This window comes from Pleurodeles waltl, chromosome 3_1 (genome assembly GCF_031143425.1).
Source record: "Pleurodeles waltl isolate 20211129_DDA chromosome 3_1, aPleWal1.hap1.20221129, whole genome shotgun sequence".
NCBI lineage: Eukaryota > Metazoa > Chordata > Amphibia > Caudata > Salamandridae > Pleurodeles > Pleurodeles waltl.
This window is the reverse complement of record NC_090440.1, coordinates 579,322,804-579,347,283: the sequence shown is the minus strand read 5'-3', so window position 1 is coordinate 579,347,283 and position 24,480 is coordinate 579,322,804. Positions and strand designations below refer to the sequence as shown.

General features: G+C 42.5%; 1 protein-coding gene across 1 annotated transcript in view; it reads right to left on the bottom strand.

The window, feature by feature from the left end:
- TRPM5 (transient receptor potential cation channel subfamily M member 5) overlaps positions 1–24,480 on the bottom strand; it is a 462,539-nt gene that overhangs the window by 284,857 nt on the left and 153,202 nt on the right. Inside the window, exons 12-16 of the mRNA XM_069221458.1 lie at positions 22,481–22,626; positions 17,531–17,643; positions 7,406–7,495; positions 6,483–6,741; positions 4,391–4,509 (exon numbers count right to left, since the gene is read on the bottom strand). Of these exons, the coding sequence (XP_069077559.1) occupies positions 4,391–4,509; positions 6,483–6,741; positions 7,406–7,495; positions 17,531–17,643; positions 22,481–22,626 (727 nt within the window). The remainder of the gene's footprint in view (positions 1–4,390; positions 4,510–6,482; positions 6,742–7,405; positions 7,496–17,530; positions 17,644–22,480; positions 22,627–24,480) is intronic.

Below are 24,480 nucleotides of genomic sequence, written 5' to 3'. Positions count from 1 at the left end.
ACAAAAAATTGAAAGGCTGTTATGTTTTATTGAACACAGCATTAAAAAAATTGACACTCCCAATTACTAATCCTCTGCAACAGCATGCAAGGTGTTCCAAAAGTGCGGACCTGACCATTACACCAAAATGTGGAACTTACTGTCCCTCCACATCACCCATTTACAGGATCATCCCCAGTTCTGCAAAGCTGGTATAATACAAGTATTGATTTATGAAGCAACCTGCCCTAACACTGTCATGCCAAACAGTGAAAATACGCAATGAGTTAAGATAAAGCTTAATGTTCGAGGAAAAGAGTGAAAAGTATAACTAAAAGAAAATATATATCTAATTAACCTTGAGTTGTAGTATCAATGAAATGAGAAATAGATAAAAGAAAGTGTGAATCCCAGAATGGATATGGGCATTAACGACATATAACAGGCACCCACCTTTGCTATCTAGAAGCTAAGTAGAATCAAACATCTTACTAAGCTTCAGCTATGTTTTATGAACAAATATCAATAAGGGGTATGGGAGTAGCAACTGGTATAATAAAAACTATGAACAATGAATGTAAAAGCTCCTTGGAGGATACAAATTAAAAGAGGCTCGTTTCTAATGTAAGATCTTCAGGGACTGGCGGTGGAGTATATTGCTGTCTTGTTTTGTGTACAGTTCTAATAGCAATTTACCCAATGACCCCAGAGTCCATTATTTATACTGAACTAGTAATTAAAGGTAGGGTGGGTGTATATAACACTTAACCATCTAATAGAGAAGACAATATAGGCACATATGCCAAGCTTATGCAAAATGGGAGCAGGCATAAAATAGCTCATGCATCTAATAAATCTTGGGCTCTGAAGCAAGAGATATGATTTGTTTTCATCTCATAACTACATGCTGCAAGCAAGTGAATACCAAACTGGGGTGGGTGGGAGTCCACTGAAAATGATGAAGTCACTAACTTCTTAGGACCAGGCAAATGTTTCAGTAATTTAAAGCTGATATTACCCCCTGCTAGCAATGGCACAGAGCAGACAGGCTTAACTTAGAGATAATGTGTAAAGCATTTAGAAGTACCAAAAAAGTTACAACTTCAAAAGCACAACACAATACAAATCCCACTCCAATTTATATAAAAAGAGAAGAAGTAAAAATACACCAAAATGACAAAAATTCAATAATGGGAACCGGAGATATGACGTGAGATTTATGAGAAAAAAACACCAAGAAAAACAAAGAGCTAATCAATAATCACTGTTTGCGGATGACCAGGACCTAGGTGTGATTTCAGGCCTATTGCAATGATAAGCGGGTCAGATATACTAAGTATGTTCGTCCCATCAAAATATTTTACCTGTGAAATTGAAGTAAAAAATATTTCAGCGAGGCAAAACTGGAGACTTCATCCAACGAAGAAGATAGCTGTTGGTAAGGGTCCAGATATAGTTGTTGAGTTTTGGCTGAAAATTCAGAGCAGAAGCATTAAAGTTTTGCACTCGAAGAGGTCTGCTTTTTGGCCAGATACCTTTCCAGCTTCCATCCTGTCAAGACTTTTGCCTTTGGACTTAGTCTCTTTTTTTCAGCTCAGAATCTTCCAGCGGGGCAAGGCTGAAGGCTGTATCCACTGATGGGATCCACAATGCTGGATCCCTTCTTGCAGAGGGCCCAGTAAAACCGACAGTAGAGAAGTGCCAAGCAGAAGAAATCAGTTTCGTCTTTCCAGCACCTTAGCTGGATCAGCTTGGGTCCCCGTCCCCTGGTGGCTGGAATTCCAAAATGTTTTCTAAATCCCACATTTTCAGAGACTGTAGAAGTCCAGTTAGACACAGCTAGGCACAGCAATGAACCCAGGACCACAAAGACAGTGCTTAGGGGGACACTGCTCACTCCTGCAGAAGCCACCAGCAGGATCCAGTCCAGGTACAGATGTAACTAATGAGGCTAGCACTTTAGGGAAAATGCATCTTGCAGCTTGTTGTGTTCCTATAGCCACTCAGGAAGTCAGCGAACTGATCCTTGGAGTCTACTTCTTTGTCCTGCGTACAAGTGGGAGCATATCAAGTCTTTCAGATCTCCTCACATAACTCAAACACGTGCAGTCCTTCGTATGTTCTTCCACAGGTCCAGAAAGTGTTCTGGGGAGGGTACATTTGGGTATTACTTTTATGGTTGGCATTAGCTAGCGGGCTCTTCCCTAACCAATAGGGAAAACGTTCCCAGGGATAACTCTATCGTTTTCATCAGTGCCTGTTTGCCCTACTGTAACAATCTTACAGTGCATTTTACACCTAAAGATAAGGAAACCCTTTCTCCCTTGTTCAGTCTATATGCCTGCCCAGACACTGCAAATCTCATCCGGATTAAATCCCTGTCATGGTTGGGAATAAAGAGGGAACATCCCTAACATTTCTGTGTTTATCAATGTGAACATTTATTTAATAAGAACCATGTTCTAGTATCACTTGTTTGGGCAACACAATTGGGAATTTACAACTATTTGTTAATTTGCAGTACTGTCCTGTGATGGCATGCAGTTTACAGAATATGTAATGTAATGTCTTTTCAAATGCTATCAATAGCATCTTTCAGTGGGATTTCAGTTTTAATTGGGGTAATATTAATTCCAAATCTTAAATCATGCTAGAGAATTTGCATTCCTGTGGAACCTCCACAAACACTCCTCCCAACCTATATCAAACAAAGTCAGAACTATCAACCTCCTCATCTAGCTGGCTACTATAACTTCTGACAGTGAACAGTGACTTTTGCACACAGAATTAATAGAGATCACCATTTTTGAGTTGATAAACAATTTAGAAATATGTAGAACATAATGGGGGCAGATTTACAGTATTTACAATACGGTGCACCATGGCGCAGTGTAGGGTGCAATAGTGTCTATTTTTTTATGACGCTATTGATGTACTCTAAAGGAGTAGCACCAAAATATTAAGACTACTCCTGCAAAGTACATAGGGGTCTATTCTAAAGAATGGAAGCCCCCTTTTAACGCCTGCTTTCGAGCAGGCGTTAAAAGTGCCATAATAAATGGAGCAAGGAAATCTCATAGATTTTCTTGTACTATTTTATTGGCTCCCCTAATGCGGGTACGCCCCCTTTGCATACATTATGCCTGGAGCAGGCATAATGTAGCGCAAAGGGTTACAGAGTGGCGCAATACATGCATTGCGCCACTCTGTAATTCCGGTGTGGGGATTTTGGCCTCGTTGGGCCACATTAACGTCAAAATAAATGACATTAATGTGGCGCAAGTTTGCACTAGAGGTCTATGAATATGCCTTAATGCATTTTATCTTTAGGTAACTGTTTTGTAGAGCCCATTTGCCACTGCATGTTTCACATAGAATCTATTTGAAAAACATTATAAAGAACTGAGATAAAGATAAGGGCAAATTATTAACCACAAAGATTAGAGGCTTTTCTTAGGGCTTGTTGAAAGCCAGATGGTAATTGGTTGAGAACAGGAGGTTGGAAGGATACTCCTTCCCATAAATTCCTCCTCTTATCAAGACGGTGAGTGGGATCTAACAAGGGGCCCCATTCACCACCAGCAGTTTATTAATTTAACTAAAAGTAAGGTCATGCCGCACCATCACTCCTACTCAATTGGGCAGTTGGTCACGGCATGAAGTAGAAGATTAATTTGAATCAACATAATTTCATAGCTATAAAGGGGGTTCTCTAGCTATCATAGGAAAACACATGAGTCAAGCAATGGAAGTAAAAAGCAGGTGGAACACCACACGGCTTTGTCGTTTAGTCATCACAAACCACTAGAATTAATGAGTTGGTGCCTGGGTATATGTAGATTTACGACGGTACTGCAGTGTTTCATCAAGGAATCAGCTGTATTGTTGTCTTGGCAAATAGCACTGCAAACTTCCAGGAAATATTTTAAACCAGCAATGCTTTGTTTTCATTTTTAATGGTTCTGGCTGATTAAGTAAACTTTGATGCATATTAAAGCTGGAGATTTTAACCCACGCTATACCATGCATGATAGGCTATAATTTTGCCAGTAAAAATAGATTGGGTTGCCCTTCATCTCTTCACTTCTCCTTGTTGCCTCTCTTTTTGCTTCATCAGGGTTTCCTTAAAGTCGTCACTGCTCTTTGCTCCAATTCTTATTGTCACAGTCCCATCAGCCCTGCTACGCATTTTACAATTAAAACACGTTTCTATTTTTCCGAAAAGCATTGCATTCAAGTGCATTCAAAGAATTAAAATTATGAATTAGACATTTGTGTTTTGAATTTTTTGGATTTCTATTTTTTCATCACATGACCACGAACTGTGTTGTGGCTTTTGGAAACCCCAAACTAATATGAAGTGTGAGGAACTGGACAACAAATTACTTCTACTGAAAGCAGAACTACTGACCTGCAAGACAGCCCAAATGTAAATAGGAGGATGGCCACCAAATCACACTGATTCCAGGAATCCTCCATGTAGAGTTTCAATTTTTTTATTAAGTTGGTTCCTCCATCAGTGAAAAAACTCTAAACAAGCAAATGCAAATTAGTGTAGGTTACAAGATAAAATAATTCCAATAACTATGCATATAGAAAGCAACAACATTTACAATAGATCTTATACCATGGTGCAAGGGTGCCGGTGTTGCATGCAGGATTGTTTTTGTGCAAGAAGGGGAACCTTCCTGCACAAAAACAATCCTGAGGCCTGTTCCTCTATGTGTGCTGCAGAATGCTGGAAACAGCAGGCTCAAATGAAGCACACACACATATACAATTGCCAAAAAGCATTGGCTAAGCCAATAGGTGAAAAACGCAAGACTATGGCCCTCATTACGACCCTGGTGGTCCGAAGACCGCCTGCACTGCTGTGGCAATGTCACCGCTGATGGGCTGGTGGTGAATACCTCCAAATTCGGAGTTTGGCGGTTTGGCTGGAGCCAAACCGCCAAGCCTCCACCCCTCCCGCCACATTACCACGTTACGCTGGGCTGGAGATGAGCACCTCCAGCACAGCGGATGGCGTGATACCGCTGGTGGTATCACGCGGTGACAGACCGCCAGCATTTTCTGCCGGTTGCACCGCCATAAAAAGCTGGCAGTCTTGCACCTTAGCGACAGGAATAAGCATTCCTGTCGCCAGGTCACTCGCAGACATGTCCAAATACCCGCACACATGCACTCACATACTCAAACACACAAACAAACACACACCCCCGAACGCGCGTCATACACCCCCATTCACAGTAACATACATACACAAACACTGCACTCGTGCATGCATTCATTCCCCCCTCCCCTGAGTACATACATACATTTACGCATCTCTCCACAGCACATACATACATTCACACACCCCTGCATTGCATACATACATTCACTCCCCCCTGCACCGCATACATAAATTCACACCCCCTCACCACATACATACATTCACCCCCTCCCCCTGCATCGCATACATACATACATTCACCCCCACACTGCATACATACATTCACAGCCCGCTCCCCTCTGCACCGCATACACGCTCTCCCCATTCACTCACACAAACACGTACCCCCTCCCCATTCACTCACACAAACACGTACCCCCTCCCCATCCACTCACACAACCACTAACCCCCCTCCCTGTCCACTTACACAAACACTCACCCCCTTCCTGTTCACTTACACAAACACTCAACCCCCTACTTGAACACTTACATACACACGCATACACGCACTCACCCCTTCCATTCACTCAATCGCACTCACACACTCAATCGCTCATACCCGCCCACAGGCACTCAATTGCTCACACCCACACACATGCACCCACGGACTCTCCCCTCTCCCCCATCCACAAACACTCACTCACCCCCATCCAAAAACACTCATTCACCCCCATCCAAAAACACTCACTCACCCCATCCAAAAACACTCACTCACCCCATCCACAATCACTTGTAACTGGTCCTATACCTTTCGCTTCATCCTTTCTTTCATTTCTGGTTTTATTTCTTATTTTATTGGTTAATGTTTCATGATGCAAAATAAATTCTGGTTCCAAAAATTCGTGCTCGTGCTCATCATCGACAACCAATGGCACAAATTATGCAGTGCTACAAAGCAGAGAAAAGGCGAATTGGGTGGTAGCTTTTTTTAAACCTGAAATACCTTGTACCTGTGTACTACTCTTCAACTCATCATTTTTTAGGATTTTGTTACAAATGCACATTAAATAACGTAAAGGGGTAAATATTAAAGTGAAATAATTTATAAACCATAGCTGCTGTATATGGCAGCAGCAGAACTTTCTAAAGTGGTGCCTCAGTACACTGATGATACCGATTTCTACGGACCCAGAGTTTAGACAGAAACTTATCTGTATCTTAATTATTTTTGGTATTAAACTTGTTGACAATTCACTTTTTGTTGTGCGCTCTATTAATGCCATCCATCCCTCTTGTGATATTCAAAGAAACAATTAACATTTAATATGTAAAAACGTAAAGTACTTACTTGGCGTATTTCTTCCAGGACTAACGTAAACACCCAAAAGTAAAGGATAACTTCCTTAACAGAAGGCCCCTCTGGTGGAGGCGGCTTGAAGTCCAGCAAAAGGACAAAGGCAAACAGGAATAAAAATGCAAAATACATTATAACGTTTCCTAAAAACACGGTCACTGGAGCGGTCCAAAATTTCTGCCATCTCGGAAGTATAAATTGTCCACATAGGTTATTTTCAGATGGTTTCTGCTTTCCTGTTTTATTATCATCCCTTTAAAACATAATGAGATTTTTTAGGTTATTATATGCTTTATTTGGGCAACATCTCCTAACAGCTTTTAGGAAATCACAGCATAATTTTCATTCGGTTGTGGATGATGCAGTAGTTAATCAAATTGTGCGACTATCCTTCCAGACTACTCTGATTAAGTCATCACATTTCTCTTCAGGTAACGGTGCAAAACTTGGATACCACATGCAAAAATGCTTTGGGGCTATAGCCCTCCCTTCTGCAGCAAAAGGGCCATGTTTGCAGGTACCAGCTGCAATATACTACTCTGCTGTCCCCTGCTCGCGACCTTGTAAGGTGGCTCTCATACCTCACCTCTGGACTCCCCCCTCATAGCCGCTCCACACACACCTCCCCCATCTCTCTCCACTTCTCCCCCTCGTACCCCCCACACCCCCCCAGTGGTGGTGGGGGGTATTTGGAAGGGGTGGGGCATAATATTGGCCTGACTTTTGAGCGGGCAAAGATACCAAGCCCCACTTACACTGCAATATATTTAATCAAAACCAGGCTGCAAGGAGTTACATTTGTGTAGTATGGTAAAATAAAAAATAAATAAAAAACAAATAATAAAAAAAATACAAAATTAACTATATATATATATATATATATATATATATATATATATATATATATGATTACTCACCTGCTTGTACTACTAAAAAGCAAATCTTTTTCTGTGTCCAGGCTGTCAAGTTCTTTACAGGTATTGGGAGCTGCTTTAGAATGTTCTCCACTAGAAGAAGGATTAAAGAAAAAAATAATAATGCTCAGGCATAACAATTTACTTTCACTAACATTACACACATAACCTCTAAAACCGTACATTGTTTTTCTTTTCGGTGATAATTCTCTCACATAAAATTGAGAGCCTTTAAGTTGTTTTCAGGAAAATGCAAGTACCTTGGCTACACACTGTTGCTAGCCATTGTATGAAGTGCATACCCTATTACACTCTTTGTAATTGCATATACCGCTACTTCTCATATTACAATCCCTTTTTTTGCTAATCTCCTATATGTCTTTATTAGTTCCATAGGTAAGTCAACTCATCATTCAATAGTTTCTCAAATGGGCGTGGAATCATTTGTTTTTCCAGCTGAAAATATACTAGTTTATTATTTCTCTATTAGTATGAAAGAAGCAACAAAGAGATTCACCAGTAACATGAATATGGCTTACTACCGAGAGACTCTGACACTCTGAGACTCTTCTGTCACGAGCGAGATTTCATGAATAGGACAACTAGATCTCAGTGTAATATGGATTTAGGGATGAGAAATCAGCATGTAGAATATGATGCTTTAAATCTTTAAAATTCTTTAAGAAGCTTTGAAGGAACTATGTTTAGTTATGTTTTGCATGTCTCTTTGTTGCTAATAAAACGATTTGTTTAAAAAAAAGCTTTAAAGGAAGGATCCACTCAATCTTTGGAGTGGGGAACTGAAGGCCTCTCAAACAAACTTCTATCAACGGAGTTAACCCTTTGACAAAGACATTAATCCCTGTATGTCCAAACGTTCATCTCCATGCTATGGAATACAATTGTCTGTGGATCCGATACACACTGCCACACAAACGTTGGATCCAACACGGGTTAAAAGGTTAGAATTATGCTCCATTCATAGTCTGATCAAACATTGTCAGATAATTAGGTATGATTGCATAACTCACATCACCACCTCGCACAAAAGCATCAGTAGCAATTTTCTTCTTTGGGTCTGTAGACGTTTTCAGAGCTGTTTAGGGCTTAACTAACAGCCATTACTTTCAGTCACAATCTATTTCCTATTGCAATAACGGTAACAGAAAGTAGATGTTAGAAATGGGGTCTTGTGTTGCCCCCTGTTCAAGCAAGGACCCTCACTCTAGTCAGGGTAAAAGAGATTCACCCTCCGCTAAGCCCTGCTTACCCCCTTGGTAGCTTGGCAGAGCAGTAGGCTTAACTTCAGAGTGCTAGGTGTAAAGTATTTGTATCAACACACACAGTAACTTAATGAAAACAATACAAAATGACACAACACATGTTTAGAAAAATAGGAAATATTCATCTAAACAAAACAAGACGAAAACGACAAAAATCCACAATACACAAGTCAAGTTATCAATTAAAAATCAAAAAGAGTCTTTAAGTAGTTTTAAACACACACTAGCGCTGCTGGCGTGAAAATGTACCTCGTGCGCATCAATAATAACCCTGCAGAGGCGAGTACACGTCAAAAAGGGGTTGCGATGGGTCGATTCCACTCCCGAACAGGACCTTGCATTGTTTCCTTCTTCTGCCGAGTCGGCGTGCATCGGTTGTTCTCTCTGCAGGATAGCGATGCGTCGATTCAGTCCGCACATGGATCCAGGCAGGCCTTGCGTTGTTTTTGCTTGCACACGGTGGTTCACGTCAGAAATCCAGCTGCACGATGATCCGAAAACCCCGCAGTGTGGGTGGCGATCTCCCAGCCTCCGTCAGTGATGCTACGTGTCATTTCTCCAGCTCCGTGCATCGATTCTTCGGTCGCGTTTCAGGCGAGCGCCGATTTCAGCCAAGGAGCCGGCGGTGCGTCGTTTCTTCAGCCGCAAATCTGAGTTGCGTCGATCTTTTCCCCGCACGGCGCTCTGTGCGTGGATTTCTTCTTCTTAGGTTGCCAGCTTCTCCTTTCAGGGCCCCAGGAACTGGATGGGCATCACAGTGCAGAGTAGGAGTCTTTCCGGAGACTCCAGGTGCTGGCAGAGAGAAGTCTTTGCTGTCCCTGAGACTTGAAACAACAGGAGGCAAGCTCTAAATCAGGCCCTTGGAGATTTTTTCTCAAGATGGAAGGCACACCAAGTCCAGTCTTTGCCCTCTTACTCTGGCAGAAGCAGCAACTGCAGAATAGCTCCACAAAGCACAGTCACAGGCAGGGCAGCTCTTCTTCCTCAGCTCTTCTCCAGGAAGAGTTTCCTCTTGTTTCCAGAAGTGTTCCTAAAGTCTGCAGTTTTGGGTGCCCTTCATATACCCAATTTCTCCTTTGAAGTAGGCCTACTTCAAAGTAAAGTCTCTTTTGAATGTGAAATCCTGCCTTGCCCAGGCCAGGCCCCAGACACGCACCAGGGGGTTGGAGACTGCATCGTGTGAGGACAGGCACAGCCCTTTCAGGTGTGAGTGACCACTCCTCCTCACCCTCCTAGCACAGATGGCTCATCAGGAAATGCAGACTACACCCCAGCTCCCTTTGTGTCGCTGTCTAGTGTGAGGTGCAACCAGCCCAACTGTCAAACTGACCCAGACAGAAAATCCACAAACAGGCAGAGTCACAGAAATGATATAAGCAAGGAAATGCTCACTTTCTAAAAGTGGCATTTTCAAACACACAATCTCAAAATCAACTTTACTAAAATATGTATTTTTAAATTGTGAGCTCAGGGACCCCAAACTCCACATGTCCATCTGCTCCCAAAGGGAATCTACACTTTAATCAGATCTAAAGGAAGCCCCCATGTTAACCTATGAGACGGACAGGCCTTGCAACAGTGAAAAACGAATTTAGCACTATTTCACTGTCAGGACATATAAAACACATTACTGTATGTCCTACCTTAACCATACACTGCACCCTGCCCTTGGGGATACCTAGGGCCTACCTTAGGGGTGTCTGACATGTAAGTAAAGGGAAGGTTTAGGCCTGGCAAGTGGGTACACTTCCCAAGTCGAATTTACAGTTAAAACTACACACACAGACACTTCAATGGAAGGTCTGAGACATGATTACAGAGCTACTTATGGGTGGCACAACCAGTGCTGCAGGCCCACTAGTAGCATTTGATTTACAGGCCCTGGCACCTCTAGGGCACTTTACTAGGGGCTTACTAGTAAATCAAATATGCCAATCATGGGTAAACCAATCACATACATATTTTGGAAAGGAGCACTTGCACTTTAGCATGGGTTAGCAGTGGTAAAGTGCCCAGAGTAACAGAAACAGCAAAATCAGAGTCCAGCACACATCAACAACCTGGGGAACAGAGGCAGAAAGTTAAGGGAGACCACGCCAAGGATGAAAAGTCTAATAGTAGGTATTAAATGTAACTGAACATTTAGAGACCAAATTGCTGTCCTCCAGTAAAAAGCAACACAGTAGTGTGCTCGAGAATTAAATAACTTAAACACAAAACGCAATTTGTTGGAAAAGAATCACAAGAAAAGCTGTATACGCTGCACAAAGAGAAAAGCTATTCGTAGACAAAAAAGCATATTAAATAATACAAACTTAATAATAATTCTGAAGACGGCCTCCAAGCCATGTTCAATATTGCTTTCTTACAACTCCGATAAGATCAACTAAAGCTACCTATGACCATTTAAGATCGTTTATCTCAAGTGAACATTTGTCATCTCTGGGACCATAAGATTTATTTTCTCTCTTCAAAAAAGGTAATGCTAGAAGTGCCTTGCATTTATCCTTCAATAGCATTCATCAGAATACAAATGCAGCACAATCTGAGCTTTTTAGTAGGAAACCCTACCCCTTACAGGAAACTCATCAAAAACAGATCACCCATATTTTAAGTATTAGTGACCTTTTATTATAAATGATTGATTTGAACAAAAATTGCACCAAGGCCCTAGCACATGTCTTGTCAACCCATTGTATGAAGAAAACCACAGTCTTCCTTCGCAGAGTTATTGGGAAGGGTGGATGGTGTTTTCTGTGCCTGTCGAATTGGAGTATTCTTTGACTATTCTGAAAAGTCCTTTTGTGTGGTTGCTGAGGCAGTGTGGTTTGTGATGGCCGTTCTCTTGGCTTCCTCGATTTGTTTGGTGGTAGTTGCTGTTGGGCTGCTTTGTGGGTGGTTAGATTGGAGGCATTCCTGGTGGATCCATATTATTTCTCAAGTCTGCAGCAGCTGCGATTAGTGGCTCTGAGCTTTGGGGTGTATCAACTGGCATGTGTTGATTTTTTATTGGTTCTGGCTGGTTTCAGTGGAGCAACTCTGTCGGCGCATTCGGTGAACCAGGTGGAAAAGTACAGGATGGCCTGGTCAAGGTTGGATGAGGCTTTAGGTTTAGACGAGGCGAGGGCATGCGTCCAGTATTTTACTGTTACTTTGCTGCAGCTACGGTAGTCAGCTCTGTGACTTTTGGTGGTGGTGTGTTGAGTGCCGGAGATGGTGAAGTGGACGATGCTGTGGTCAGACCAGGAGAGTTCTGTGACGTGGCTCAGTCTGACTCTGTCACTGGAGGTGGAGATAAATTAGAGTGTGTGTGTGTCCGACTTTTTGTGTGTGTACAGTGACCAGTTGGGTGAGGTCTATGTTGCTCATATTCTCATGGAGAGTAGTAGAGTTGATATTGTTGGGATCGTCATTGTGGAAGTTGAGGATTCTGAGTAGGATGTAGTGGTTTGAGTCAATGGCTAGTGGTGTGATGATGTAGAGGACGGTGTCGCAGAAGGCCGGTCGGGGTCCTGGCCTCCTGAATATGAGGGTGTCTCTTATGGTTGTCTTGGTGTTGGTTTGTAGCTGAAAACTGAGGTGTTCCATGAGGGGTGTGGTTTCTTCTTTAGAGGCCATGCATCGAATGGTGTTCTTGAAGATGATGGCGATGCCCCCACCGTGCTTGTTGTTGCAGTCTCGGTGTAAAATCTTGTAGTCATCTGGTGTTGCAGTGGCAATGTCGGGGTTCGAGGAGGGGCTTAGCCAGGTTTCGGTGATGAGGGCCATGTCGGGGAGAGCGAGGTGATGGTGTCCCAGATTTCCATGGCATGTTTAAAGTAGGACCAGACGTTGGGCAGGATGAATCAGAGTGGTTCCAGATTGTTCGTAGTTTTCTGGGTGGGTGTGGTGCTGGTCAGGAGGCTCCAAGTTGCAGGAGAAGCAGCATTGTCCCAAGGTGAAGGGTCCTCTGTTTGCTCAAGGGGAGGCGGTGTAGCAGTTGCTGTTGTCGCATCCAGGCTTCATGTCTCTGAGCTCCTTGGTGGAGCAGAGGTGGGTGGTGGGAGAACCAGGGTTCCTGATGCTGGGCGTGGTCCAGTTGCAGGTGTGCGCAGATGGAGCCAGAAGCATGCCCACTGCGTGCATCTGCTGCATGGCCGCACTACGGACTCCATTAAGTAGGAAGAGGGAAAAAGGCAGGAAGCACTCTGGAGGCAGATGGGATAGCGGGGTTAGTAGGGGCAAAGGAGACAGAAGGAATTAAAGAGCTTGTGAGGCAATATACACCAAAGAAGGCAAAAAGACAGAGAAAGGCAAAAATGGCAGACAAAAAGGACAGTGAATGGGCAGTAAAGAGACAGTGGAGAGCATGGGAAGGCACAAGGCAAAAGGCGGCAAAAAGAGGAAAGCAGGCACAAGAAGACAGTCAGAGGGGAGTAACGAGTGAAAAAAGACTTGAGAGAGACTAAGGGACACGAGGGGGAATAAGGAAGAGGAGAGCAGCATCAGCAAAGGCAGCAGGAGTGCTGGAGGAGATGCAGGTGCTGAACGGCCTGGAGACCTAAACCAGGAAGAGCTGGCGGGAGGACCTGCTCCAATTTTGAATTTAGTGTCCATTATGACACTACTATATGACTTGGAGCACCAGGCTAAACTCTCTGAATACCATGATCACCACCAGAAGCTGCTTTCAAAGATTGTTCTGCCTAGAACTTGGCCTAATGGACCTCTGGGAAATTATCTCCCAACATCAGGAAGTTGTGGTAGAGAGGATGTGGATTAAGAAGGTATTGAGTGTTACCTTGAACCACATTAGAGTGTCAATTCTTTGGATTGGGCTAGATAGTTATTTTCATTTTGGTGATATTTGAGTGTGGTGCCCATAAGGTATTTAGATGTCCAACAAAGAACTTTAAGTCTATGACGAGAATATCAGAGATAATGTGCCTAAAGCTTTTTTGACCGTCCACCTCTCAATGCCTTGCAGGTCTTCCAAAATACTGTCAACTTAGTTACTAAGGCTGGTGAACCATTTGTAGATCTTTTTGTCATCAGTTTAACAAGACTGATTTGCATATGGCTGGGACCTATCTAAGGTGGCCTGATGGGTGAAAAACAATGGATTGGGATGAGGCCCCAAGCGATTGCCAGTGAATGAGATTAGTTCAAGCATTCCATCCATCACCTTGTTGTTTTTCATCAGTTTAAAAAAGGCACTGTAGGAAGGTGGAGTATTATGTGGTGTGGGGGTTAGTCCTCAACTACTCTCACAAACCCCCAAAGATTGTCCTTGGATTCACATTCACAAATTCTTAGCTCAGTCCTGGGAGTCTGGGAAAAGAGTGTCAGGCTTTACTAGAGGAACATGTGTTAAGCATTTCAGAAAACCAATATGGACAATAAGTAATTGACACAACTCAAAGGAAATCTGACACCAATTTATAAAAATAGAGATTATTTTTATTTCATTTTTAGACACCAAAACAAACAGAATTGCATCAGTACAAACATAGTCATAGATTTTAGAAGCAATATTAAATCACAGAAAAAAATTCACATTGAAAACATAACGCTGGGGTCAATGGGAAAAATCACTATTGACAATTGGTCACTGTTAGAAATTGGGTTTTTGGTTGGCAGTTAGGTTACCCCCTGTCCAAGCAAAAGCCCTCACTCTAGTCAGGGTAAGTCACACACAATCCAAGATTATCCTGTGCCCACCCTTGGTAGCTTGGCACGAGCAGTCAGGCTTAACTTAGAAGGCAATGTGTAAAGTATTTGTGCAATAAATCATACAATTCCACCATATAGCACCACAAAAATACACCACACAGTGTTTAGAAAAATATATAATATTTATCAGGATAATTGTAGGTCAAAAAGAATAAAGTTGCAATGGGAAATTGTAGAGATATCACTGAAAAGTGATATAAAGGGGGTCATTCTAAAAGGGGCTACTTAAGTGGGTGGCACAACCAGTGCTGCGGGCCCACTAGTAGCATTTAATTCACCAGCCCTATGCACATAAAGTGCACCTTACTAGGGACTTATAAGTAAATTAATAGTCCAATCAGGTATGATTCCAGGTTACCATGTTTTAGGGGAGAGAGCATATGCACTTTAGCCCTGGTTAGCAGGGGTAAAGTGCGCAGAATCTATAAACCAGCAAAAACAGTGTCCAAAAAGTGGAGGGAGGCAGGCAAAAAGTTAGGGGTGACTACCCTAAGGCTGTCAGGTCTAACAGTCACCCTAAGGTTGAGTTGCTTGGAATCCTTGTAGGGGTAAGGTAGTGCGGGCCCTAGGACTAGACTATGACAGTCAGTTCAATTTTACCTGCCTCGTGGAGTCCGGGTGTGGAGTTATCCTGGCTGTCCAGGTTGCTGAATGGGACCCATGCTGGTGCTGAATTTACCGCTCAGCGCTGCTGCAGAAATATAGCAAGGGCTAGGTTGTTGATCTTGGTTGGATGCAGGCTGCACAGTCTGCCTGCAGATACAGTGTTGAGTTTGGGGGTCAGTTACCAGACTGGCAATCAGCAAGCCTTGGCAGCAATAAACACAAAGAAAAGCTTTAGAAACTTTACAAGGTCTGGGGGACTGATGTAGTGGCTTGAAACTTCAGGGCAAGTGACATTACAACTACCAAAAGACACTGGACCACCTGTTTTTTTGTGATTCCACGGAGAGCCCATTAGCTGGTGAATCTTCGAATCCTGGAAAGCGATTTTGTCTGTAGTTTGCAGGGGACTAGTGCCACTAGTCTAGGGGAGACTGAGGTTGCTTCCGGCATCCACAGGTGTCCAACTGGTCAGGAGTGCTGAGTTTGAGCAAAGGACGAGCGTCGATCACACAGTTCCAAGTCTGTGGTCACAGACCACAGACCTCTTTTGCTTTGTTGCAGTGGGCAAAGTCCTCTTATCAGCAGCACAAGGCTCCTATTGGTCCTTCTATGGAGTCAGTTGTTAAGATCTGTGGTTCTGGTGTCAGGGGAATCCATTAAATCCTGGACTTGAGGAAGTTAGAAGACTGGAAACTAGTGGCCAATGGGCAGCCAGCTTCTGCAGTTAATCCGCCCTGAGGTGACCACATCCGGTAGAGTGGGTCGCCCCTTTACTACCCAGAACCCTCTATTCTGCTACTCCTAACATGGCAGAAATCAAAATTTAGTGCACAGGCCAGGCTGCTCACCCTAGGGGTGTGGTCAGCCTTCTGGTGGTTTGCCCTACCCCAGCTAGTTTCCCGTCTGTTGGTGACCAGATGTGCCTGGTGCAGGGGGAGGGTTGTGTCCTGCTCTGGGGGACAGCACAGATGCCTATCAGGGGCCGTGAAGCTTTTGAAGCTCACCGCCCTAAATTGCTATTTCACTAGCCATTTTTACTGCAGTCCTGGGAAAAACGTGGGGGGTGACCATACAAAAAGGGGCACTTTCTCACAGACACCTGAAGTATTTCTATCCTAGGAAGGTACCTTTCCCTAAACCCCTATTTATATTGGAGGTCTTCTTATACCATCCCAATCTTGGAACCTGTCAAGGACTGGATGTTATGAAGGTCTATTTAGTTCCCTTCTCAATTGCCTAAGTAAAGGACGACTTCTCGAGTATCCAAGGTGCCACCTTGCATAGAGTAGTATATGCAAATGGTGTCATGTGTCAATTATAGTTTCCTTCGTCTCACTACTTTGGAAACATATTTGTTGGATGTCAGTGGAAGCAAATTGTAATGGTCAGGATTATGAATAGCAAACATACTCTAAAACGTGTCTATCCTAAATTGTACAGCATGAGTCCTGTATGGTAAGTGTGTGTAGCTGGTACAAGCATTAAATCTATTGAAACCAACAGTGTGCACTACAACTTGGAATTATCTCAGTGATCTGGTTTCTCCCTACAGTTATTCTGTGTATGGATTGATATAGACTCTACCCTGCCAGCCTATAACAAATTGTGGCAGCTATATACACAGTAATTCATCTGTACCTAACACAAACGTAGTCAGTACAAACTGAAAGCACCATAAGATAAGGGGATATTCGTTAAACCATGGGTGACACTGTAATAGTGGATCAAGTAAAAAATATACACATATCAAATAGCAAATAAATCAAATATGATTCCAGCTCCAAAACTATCTATCTTGTACACATTTTAAATGACATAGCCTAACTTTAAGAGCTCATTGAAGAATCTTCTTTCTGTGTAACAAAGTGGCCATCACTGCCAGTAGGTTACAACTGAAACTGCCCAGTTATTCCCAGAGTTATACTAAAACTACTATACTTTTACCGAAATCTAGAGATCACTGCACTCTGGTTGCCAGGGCATATTTCTGTCAACTGCACAGCTGGCAGTGCTGACGCCTCCAAGACACATATTGACAGAAGAGAAGAAGGGTGAATAGAAAGTTCTTTACAAGCACTGCCCCTCAATGCCATTTTTCTCCAATTGCCTCCTTACTGTGAGTAACAGGGCTATTAGACAATGCTTAATTGAACCAGTGATAACCTGTTGGGGCGAACTGGACTCATATTTGGGGACCTGCACTTATGTTTTCTTATTAGACACCCAGAACAAGAGAGAGAGAAAAACACAAAACATGGAATGTAATTATGAATACATCAAAATCTAAAGACATATTTTCATGGGTGATGTAGGCACCCCCTTAGTAAACAGCTTTGACAGGTAACTTTGCCTTGCAGTCCCATGTATTTTAACAAATTCATTTTTTTCACCCACTCATGCAACCCCTCCATACTATATCATGTTTGGTTTGGTAGATAAAATACACAGATGCACATTTCCATCTTCAATCCCATCTTTAGCACATCAAAAGTTTAATTTTAAAATAAAAATGTAAAGTTGTTCATACCTGAATACTATTAAATTAGTGTAGATTAACAGTGGACACCAGAATCCACAAATTAGCTTCAGTATGCGGGTGTCTTTTGACATGTCTCCCCACCAAATCTTTGTCAGAAAAGCCTGTAAATAATTTTGAAATTATTGTCCTCAACAGAAGAAACACATATTGTGGCATTCTTAAGAGATTTAGTTCCATGCCCACTATGCCACTCTAGACAGAGCTTAGCTAATGCAAATCAACTAACGTCCTGCTCCAATAGAGAGAGTCAATACCAAAAAGCCAAGCCAGGTCCCCTCTAGATGAGCAACCCCCACAAGTATCAGTGTGTTTAGTCAATAACAAAAAACAAACCCATTAATGAACTTTAAAATGTTAGAACAAATCAATTTTCTACTTTATTCCTCTTTCTTATCTGCCAAGAAATAAGTGATCTATCAGTAAAGATGACAGTTCCTTTCAATGTGCAAAACATTTTGATGAACTGCCGCAGGCGGTTTTGACAGCTGCCCAACTAAACTTTTCAAAGATTTGTTTCAAAAACAAACTACCAAAGCGGGAAAACGAATGCCAGGGTTTGTGTTTTTTTTCATTCTGTCCCTCACTGTCAGGTTTTTCCCTGCAGTGAGGGACAAAAAAAAGACATTACTCTGCCCACCCTATATAAAGTGGGTAGAGTACTGTCCTTCCTCCAATTACCCATACTCTCTCGGGCTTTAAGTATAAGCTTTTCATCAACAGGTCCCATTGGGGCTCCTTTGGTGGAAACCTTAAGGTCCGTCTTGTCTCCAAATGATGCGGGAGGATTGGGGTTTTGGCAAACCAGGTCTTCTGTTGTATTTGCAATGGAATACCCTATCCACCAAACTTAAAATTAGGACTTTAGTTTTAGTTTAGACCATTGTGGATCTCTATGGTTCGAAGTTTGATTTCTTGCTGCATACCCAGATTTGAGTTGCCTTCTTATCGATATTGATGGCATGGCTAAAATTTAAAATATAAATCGAGCTTTGATAGGAAGCTTCCTTTGTATGCATCTTCTTCTTATCATGAGCATTATATTGTAGGTCATATGTCAATTCTTTTCAGGAGCGTATTTTGTGTTAAATGCAGAAGGATAGTCATCTTCTCCTCTAGGAAGATTAGATCTGACCATCTTATTCCTCTGTTGATGCTCCCTTCTTTCACTTTGACTGAACAAGCCTTTCACTGCAATTTAGACAATATCTTTTAAGTCTCATCCAACAGTATTTCTGAGTTGTTGAATTCCTGTAGCAATTTACCAAAAATTTCTTAACATTGTGTTTTAGATATTGTGCTCCAGTACTTAACAGTATTTACTCTAAATCTGAAATTGTTCTTCTTAGACATGTTTTCTCTGGTCTCCAGATTTTCAGACGAGTACCTCTGTTATGCTTTCAGCACCTCTGTATTGGATATAATTTCTGCCCATAGTTATATATGTTCCTGCTACTGATACTTCAAGTTTGTCCTTTCTTCCCTTCACCACCAAGTCTGTATTAATAATAAACGTGAATGCTTTGAGAAAGCCCGTTTTAAATGTTAACATTTTTTTAAATCTGTTTTGATTTCTCACAACAGAAGCAGCATACCTCCTTGTGTTGCTGAAACATGCTTATTTATTTAATTCCCTGCTGCCTTTAATGTTAGATCTCATGCCTCGATCATGGTGAGCAAAGTCTGTTTTTTGCAATCCCCAAGAAATGCATGGTTAATTGATAGTGGGTGACTTCTGATCCTTTGGTGAAAGCAGTATTGTTGTGTCTCATTTTAAGATGTGGGGTCTAACTCATTTATATGAACAGGGAAGACACAATTAGGATAATTATAATAGTTTCACTGCTTTTGCGTGTTGGCTGCTTTGAGGCTATCAGTGTATTCGTTTCACAGCTTAACAACTCTCATAGTGTGCTACATGAATATTAGTAATTTCTTTGTATGGAAAAGTTATCCACACAGACTGGCAAGTTAATCTATTACTATAACTGTTGCTATAAAATAATTCATTATTTTCGTTGTCACCCCCTTGTTTGCCGTTTTCAATCCCATGTAGTGGCTTCTATTTCGTAACTGCCAGTTAGCCCATCTACATTGCTATTTGTCGTTCCAACACTCTCGGCCTTCGTGCCTTCAAGGATAGCCTCCCTGTTCCGTTTGTGGTACACCTTTAGCATAGATGCTCCTTCAGTGTGCAAATTCAAAATGAAGATGGCTGCCAAATTATGGGCTTGATCTGACAGTATTTTCTAATGTATGTTGCTCACAAACATCTTCATAATCTCCTTCAGTTTTGAGAGTTGGGAAGTACTGACTAAATTCCCCTGAGGGTTTGAGTGTCTCAGGGTTCATGCTTATGGACCAAACAATCACTTACACCTTCCAGTGCATGAAAGGCTCTGCTCAGCTGAAAGTGTTTAAGAAAATCTGAAGTCTCACTTTCAACTACTGGTTGTACCTACAACGGGTATTCATGCTCAGTGTCCTGCCTTCCTCTCTGTACGCCTTGTAAAGATGCTTCGTTGTGACCATACACTCTGCTCACCTAACTGTACCTTAGTATTTCTCTTCTTCTTCCTACCTATGAGATTCCTTCAGATAAGCAGTCTATATCTGCTTGAGTTTCAGGTTTAAACAAAATTAACTATGGAGTACACTCTGAAACCAATCTTACTCTGCAACACTGTGGTAATGCATGGGTCTTCTAGGTTTTCAGAGTCTCAGATCCACCATTTTCAGCACTTTCTTGCCAATAAGGGCCATATGACATTTTGAAGTTTTCTTGTGGTCTCTCCTGCGTTCAAAATTCTATAAATGTTATTTAGTTTGAGGAAGTTGGGGATCTGGAGGGCCTCTAGAATATGCTCTTACCAGGCATTTTCCATGGCCACACCCCACCACAAAATCACATTTTTATAGTTATGCTGCATTTTGCCGCATGTGGTCTGACTGAGCAATATGTGCAATCTCTAAAAACAAATAATGGCTCCTGTCAAAGCTTAGTAATCTTCTAAAAATATGCCTACGGCTATTGAGCAAACAAAAAAGGAGCACAGTCCTTGTGATGTACTTTTGCTGATCCCTCAATGCAAAGATATGAAGCAGTATTTTAGTATCCTGGTGAATCTCTGGATAGAGCATCAAGCCTACATGGAACCCTGATTCATTTTCTCTTTTCCTCTGTTCTCTGTGAAAGGATTTTGGTAGGGCAGCATCAACCATGGCTTCAACTGATGTGTCATCTAAGTGCTTGAGAATGTCAGTGTTGTATAGCTGTGGATAGATAGTGTAGGACTCAACTATTTAGGCACAGGTATTTATCTGTATTTCCGTGTTCAGCAGGACACTTAGGATAAGCAATGAATCAAAGGTTGGGCATCATATCCCAAATGGATGTCGACTCTTGAGCATTCTATATGATTGTAGTAAAAAAATGGATGGGTGGCAGTCTAATTATTGGTGAGATGTTTGCACCCAGCAGTACTGTTGATTAGGAAAAGGCCACTAATACCACAAAAGTCTTTTGGTGTGTCTTATTTTATCTTGTGTTAAAGGAAAAGATACATAGGCCCTGATTATGAACACAGCGGTAAAAACTGCTGTGTTCATGCTGGTGGTCAAAACACTGACCGCCAGCATCCCCGGATCCTTGCCGCCGGCCCACAGGAAGGCCGCATGGAGCTGCTGCCAATGCCTGTGTGCGGTGGGTGCACCTGCACCCGTCACGCAGATCACTGCCCAAAAATCGGGCAGTGACCTGCGCGATGAGCCAAGTGCATGGGCAGTGCAGAGGCCCCCGGGGTGCCCCAGTGCACCCCTTCCGCCAGGCCAGGGAAAGGCTGGTTGCCGAGGAAACATTATCCGAGGGGCAGCACCGCTGCCCTGTCGGGTAAGGTTTCCGACCACCACCAGGCTGCCTGATGGAGGCAGTCTGGCAGTGAGTGAGGGCTGCCGATGGCGGCCCTCATGGGGTTCTTTATGTGACGGCGTGGCCTACCATGCCGGCTGGTGGTTTTACCCGCCATCGCCGGCATGGCGGGCCACACCGCCACGTTCGTAATGACCACCATAGTAACTCACACGAGGTGTGAGCGTATCTACGATTTGCAAGAATACTTTACTAATAGATCAATGCAAAATGCTATTCTCTAGGTTCTCAAGATAACACTGCAAAGCGTTGCTATATTGCGCAATTTAAATTGTCATTGTTCGATTATTCACGTTTATTTTACTAACAACGAAGTAAAGGAAATTACAGGCGTAGGTGTTTATCAAGGGTTGGGCGGAGTGGAAGCTGTTTGAATACCTCATTTCGAGGTGGAGGAACTACTAAATTGCAGACTGTGGCACCACAGCTGAGTCCACCTTTAGTTACCTATGCTCATCTGCCAGAGGACCGCCAGGTCAGATCGCTGGAAGGCCCATCTTATTTGGGGTGCACTTTCTAATGTACGTTTTTTTCTTGCTCGGGATGCAGCAGAAAAAATGCCCCAAGTGAAGGAAAAATACTCCTTGCGCATCAGGGCTAATTCTTTTGTCTATTTCAGAAGCAAAAGCAACTCCCACTTTGCTTATTTGTTACTGATACAAATAAATACACTGACCAGTCCCCATGATATGGCAGGAAGTTGATGAACGTGTTCCGCCGGAAAGGTGGACACAGCTTCAGTTAAATGTTCCCTACAAAGCAGGCGGGGATCTCTACATTGGTCAAGCAGTACTCTGCTGAGACGGTGGGGGCAGGGTCTTCATCAAACCGGGTGGTTTAAATGTTCCCAATAGTCTTCAAAGCACATTAAAAAGTGTTCTAAATCCTGGATAATTTATGCAGTAAAACACATTTTAACAAAGTTAGAAAAATTGCACATGCTATGTTTTTAAGTAAATTCGCACAGAGAATATCAAGTTGTGGATTTCGGTAAAAAATGCCATAATACCTACCTGAACACCATCGTGTGCAAAGAATGATTTCGCGTCTGCTTCGGTAGCCAGCTGCAGACATGTGGATTTGCCCCAATACTTGGTCCTTCTAACGAGCAAAGCAAAAGCTCTGTCTTCGCTGTTGCTGTAACACTCACTGAACAAATCTGATAACAAAACAGGTACCACAATTAGGCATCACGCAGAGACGCGCTTTCCTGTCCATAATGCCTTTACAACCAGAGATCCATCATTAGACCAACTTCTGAATCATGCAATGTCCAAACCCAGCACCTCCCCTACCCTTCTGCTCAGGAAAGTGAAAATGGTGTGACTTTGGCTCCATCTCATTTCTCTAGTAAGTCACTCAGTTTAGTGAGAAGGTGAATGGGGATAGTTATATCCTGTTACTAAAGTAACTTTGAAGGTGCATTCTTTTGTTTTTATTTTTTTCCTGACTGTCTCCTTTTCACTCAGACCCCCTCTTTCTTTTTCACGCTGCCTCTCTTCCCCCTACCGTCCAACTTGTGAAGATCATTATATAAATTGTTCGAATGATTACTGCTTAAAACATATCCTTACCTAAATATATCATTATTACTCAGAATGGAGCAGTCACACACTTACTTGTTTGGCAGGACTTCCAGAATCCCTAGCATCTTCCTCTGAACCTGCCTGGAGCGGCCTTGGCACGGCGCCAGCAATGCTGTTGCTGCTGAGTAGTAGAGGATGGAAATGGTCGCCCTCTTGCTACCGGAATCCGAGATTAATGAAGCAATTTTTGAAACTAAACCAATGTCCCCAGAGCAAAAACCCTTTATGTTGTTACTCTTTTTTGATGTTTTGCCGACTGTGAAGACTGCAAGCAGATGTCAAAAGGGTTGTTTTATCTTTAAAGATTCCTGTTTCTAGGTCCAAAGTCCGAAACACATAGTGCCTGCACCATAGCTGGTTTCCATGCACTATACAAGTATAGGCAGTATCCAGGCTACCAATGGTAGAAACCAGCAGTTGTATAGCATCTGTACTATTGCCATTTTAGTTATCTTCCATTGTCCTTAAGCTTCCCTGGTTGGCTATGTAGGTAGATAAGTTGGCTGGAGCTGAATGACGCCCATGGTAGGGCTAAGACTTTGCAAAATGGATCACTCCAGATGTTTGAGGGTACTACATGCCAAGCCTCTCATAACTCGTGGGGAGCACAAGGAAAGACTAGCAGCCTGTCATGCTCCCACAAAGGCCCTTATCCTCCAGCGAGTGGACCACAGGGACAACTCTACAGCAGGTGCTTCAGTCCTATCGAGGCTTCACTAGTATAAGAGACCTGCGAGTCTATGAGCTCGGAAATAACATAGCAAAACAAGGCTGCAGGGCAGTGCTGGACACACACTCTGCAGAGAAGAACTATGAAGGGGTTACCTGGTTCTTCAGCAGGTTAAACAGGCGCTTTACCTTCTTTGTGTATTTGTAGGATAAACGCTGTTCCTTTATTAATCATAAGGGTTACCTAGGATTTTTTTTAAGGCAAGTACTTGGCGTGTGTGCTGAATATGTCGTCCATGATATCAATGTATGTCACAAAAACTTCATTTAATTTCTTGTTATCCTAAACACAGCTCATAAACAGAAATTCTACCACTGAATGACACAGCAAGCCATTTAGGACCATGTAAAAGTTCACATGTAATGCACAGGTATCTATAGGTAGTTTAAAACAACATCATTCAAACTGATAGATGATAAATAACACATATCAAATAAATCATTAGACCTGCACCAGAAAATAACTATTGGATCGCATTAAACAATCAGCTAAACTTTGTAAGCCTTCCGACAGGGAAGGAAACTATTCTCACTTTAGTTAAGTGAGAAAAGGAACCTTAACGTATGCCTTTAACAGGTGATATCACACTGATCTGTTTTCAACTTTACTGTTTGTCAGAATATGTGTTTTAAAATTAGGTCTAGCACCAGAAATAACAAGGGGAGGGGATTAGAGGAATCAAGTGTCAGCATATCCC